Source organism: Orycteropus afer, unplaced genomic scaffold, assembly GCF_000298275.1.
Source record: "Orycteropus afer afer isolate SDZICR_OR568_19922 unplaced genomic scaffold, OryAfe1.0 scaffold00030, whole genome shotgun sequence".
In the NCBI taxonomy this organism is placed as follows: domain Eukaryota; kingdom Metazoa; phylum Chordata; class Mammalia; order Tubulidentata; family Orycteropodidae; genus Orycteropus; species Orycteropus afer.
In genome coordinates this window covers 5043869-5047638 of record NW_006921617.1, presented here as the reverse complement: position 1 = coordinate 5047638, position 3770 = coordinate 5043869, and the positions used below count along the sequence as shown (strand labels likewise).

The 3770-nt window shown below is 38.8% G+C and overlaps 1 protein-coding gene across 1 annotated transcript in view; it reads left to right on the top strand.

Moving 5' to 3' along the window:
* The window catches only part of TAF4B (TATA-box binding protein associated factor 4b), a 254922-nt gene that overhangs the window by 122520 nt on the left and 128632 nt on the right, over positions 1–3770 (top strand). Inside the window, exon 10 of the mRNA XM_007935568.2 lies at positions 1816–1985. Coding sequence (XP_007933759.1) covers positions 1816–1985 — 170 coding nt within the window. The remainder of the gene's footprint in view (positions 1–1815; positions 1986–3770) is intronic.

Below are 3770 nucleotides of genomic sequence, written 5' to 3'. Positions count from 1 at the left end.
CTATCTGTAGATTTAGAATCATTTCTAATTTTTCATTTATTTTGTCATTTTGTTCTTGTATTTTCTTGCAAAATTCTTTTAAGGTTTTTTTCTGTGTTTCTTTGGTCTGTCTCTTAATCCTTTGAAGATACCTAAAGATAATTCTTTTGAATTCCTTATCAGAGAGTTCCAATGCTGCTTCTTCCTCAGTGATATGTTCTGAGTCTATATCCTGCTCCCTTGTTTCTACCACTTGATCCTGCTTCTTTGTGTGGACTGTGATGGTCTGTTGTCTCCGAGACATCATTGCATTGTTCTGTTTAGATCTCTGTTAACTGTTTGTGAAGAACAGCCAAGGGTGATTCAGGCTCTTCCTGGTGGTGTTTTACCGTTTGCCTTTTCAGTCTTGCAGGTCCAGAATGTCCTTGGAGTTGCTGGAAAGGAGAATGTGTTCTTATGCCCCAGGAATATGCTAGAGTGCTGTCTCTTTAAATACCCAGAATAGTGAAGCCGCTTTTAAGGCTTCAAAATGGCGGTGGCTTCCGGACTGGCAAAAGTCCACAACTCATCCTGCCTTTCTCTTCACCTTCTCCGTTTGTTCCCCAGCCACCGAGCACAGTCCTCCGTGCAGTCCCTGGCTAGCAGGGCTGATTTTTCTGTTAATTTTTAGGTCCTACTACCATTCAGGAATCTCCAAGCTGTCTGTACTCTCAGGATCGTTGCGAGACCGCAGCTCCGTCTGTCTCCTTTTCTGGTATTTTCACACAAATTCTGCTAGTTGTGGTTTGGTCCACTTCTGTATCCTTCCCTTCAAGGCTTAGGGATCCAGGATTATCTTCTGTGTCTGTGTTAATTGGTTTCCCTTTTCTTTGTTGAAGAGGTCTGTGCAGTCTTTCTGCCTAGTCCGCCATCTTGCCAGAAGCTTATAGACCCTTTTTAACTGTTTATTTGAGAAATGTGGTTTAGAAAATTCAACTGATACAAGTGGAACACACCAAAAGTCTGAAGCTAAAAAACAAAATGAGTTTTAACCACTTAGTTTCAAAATATCTAGTCAACAAATTTTCTTCTTAGGGATTTTTATATGGGTATGGACCTTTGAGTACCTGGAAATTTTTGCTGTCCATCAGTGGACTATTGGAATGTATTGGGGAAACCTGAAGTACTTTTACCCACTGTGGGTGAAAACAAAGGTGTTCACTTTTGTTTCTTTGCTTTTCGTTTCAGGAAGTTTGTGGATAAGTTAGTGTAACTTCTATATCCCTCTTAGTGTATCTCATTTACCAAATGGAGGCAAAAGATTAGCGCTAGTTGTTAGAGGAGTCCCTGGGTGGCCCAAACAGTTAAGCATTTAATTGTTACCTTAAAGATTGGCAGTTTGAACCCACCTAGAAGTGCTCAGGCGGTTCAAACCCACCAGCCACTCCTTGGAAGGAAGGTTGGGCAATCCTACTTCCGTAGTGATACTGCCTCGGAATCCCAAGGAGAAGTCGCTATGAGTCGGGCCGACTCGACGGCACATAACAACAACAACAACAGAAGTGCCTTGGAAGGCAGGCCTGATGCTTGCTTCTGAAAGGTCACAGCCTTGAAAACCCTATAGAGCAGTTCTGTTTTATACATGTGGGGTTGCCATGTGTCAAAATTGACTCAGTGGCAAATAATGACAACATTGGTAAGAGGAATTTTAGAGCTCATTAAAGGAGAAAGAATAGCTAATACTCAGTTCTCCTGTTGCTTGGATGAATTGAGTAAAATAATGTTGTTTGTTCCAAGGAAAATTCTGTAACATACACATACACACACACACAAAGCTATAACCTGTTTTTCTGTTAGAGATGAAGATGACATCAATGATGTGACTTCCATGGCAGGGGTCAACCTTAATGAAGAAAATGCCTGCATCTTAGCGACACACTCTGAATTGGTTGGCACATTCCTTCGTTCTTGTAAAGATGAACCATTTCTTTTCATTGGAGCTCTACAAAAGAGAATATTAGACATTGGTAAGTGCAAAGTTGTTATTCTTCACTTAGTAGGATCGTCTGTTTGAGGAAAAATGTTATCAAAAGAAACTGCCTAGGTTGGTTGTCTTGGAGTTCTGTACCTTTAATAAGGCTCAGGGGATCAAGATTGCATGGATGTTATAGAAAGAAGTACTTTATTGAAAAAATTATTAATATAATATTATGTGGCCTATCGTTTCTGATTTAGACAATAACAAATATTTATTCATATTTTTTAACAGGAATGTATGTGTGTGTTTATAGAATTTATGTATATATGACATAATATATTTTTTTTCTGTCCTGTTCCTTTCTTGGATAGTCTTTATACATGTGTGTGTATAAATGCATACTTTTGTTACATGTGTGTTTATGAAATATAGAAACAGCCATTGAGAGTAAGTCTTTTTTTCCCTACTGAAATTTAAACCCATCCTTGCCTTAAAATAACTAAATTAGAATATTAGTGTTCTCTGAAGTGTTCAGGAGTAGTTGTTAGGTAGCTGCACTGCATTAAAGAAAATGGAAGAGAACATACCAATATTGCGGAGTCAACGTTCTTTTTTTACTTGTTTAATTGCAAGCTTGCAGTAACGTGAAGGAATACCAAAACCAAACCTACTGCCGTTGAGTCAAGTGCAACTTACAGTGGCCCTATAGGACAGAGTAGAATGCCCCATGGGATTTCTAAGCCTGTTCATCTTTATGGGGAAGCTCTGGTGGCATAGTGCCTAAGGCATTTGACTGCTAACCAGAAGGTTGGCTGTTCAAACCCACCAGCCACCCCTCGGAATGAAGACTGGGCCATCTACTTCTGTAGAGATACCGCCTTGGAAACCCAAGGGGAGGGGTTGCTGAGTCGGAGGCGACTCAGTGATAATGAGTGAGTGAAAACTTTATGGAAGCATATTGCCTCCTCTTTCTCTCACGGAGTGGCTGGTGGTTTTCAGCTGCCAACCTTTTGGTTTTAACCTTTTGGTTAAAGCTATATGCTTAACCACTACACCACCACAGTGCCCATGTAAGACTATAGTCTGCGTGAATTAACTGAAAAAACACAGATGGTGAAATATTATGTGTACCAATTTTTCTCATTTTTTATGTCTTGACTGAAATTTACTGGAGACCAGTTCTCATGTCAAATTTTAAGGGGCAGTGCTTCCTCACTTGGAGAGGAATTCAGTTTTATTACAAAGTAATGAACTGTATTTTGAAGACTTGATGTAAGAAAAGGTAGATTGTTTTATATCCGTCTTCTTTCTATTTGATTTGCTACTGACTGCATTTTGAATTAAAGTTTAACATTTATTGTGTAATAATGTCCAAAAAATGCATATGATGCATTGATATACATTAATGAAAGCATATGTTTGCTGTATGTATTATTTCACTCTAAGATGAGAATACTGCAAATAAAGCAGAGTGGAAAATCAAGTAATACTAGTTAAAAAATTTCTTTGTGCATATGTTAAAAACAAAACAAGAGCACTATCAAAAACTCCATTTATATTGGACTATTAGTTGCTTGTATTTTTACATTTAGGTTTCTGTTGATACAGGTGGTTTTACTGCACCTCAAAAATACTATTTAAATGCTGATAAGGTCGAATTATAAATGAGCTGCCTTTGGGTATGTGGTTCAAATTGTTTTTTCCTTAAACTTTGTTCCTAGTTAGTGGAAGGTAGGAAAAACCTTTGGGTCATTAGAAAGGGGATACCTTGAGCTCTGGTAGCATAGTGGCTAAGGCGCTTGACTGCTAACCAGAAGGCTGGTGGTTCAAACCC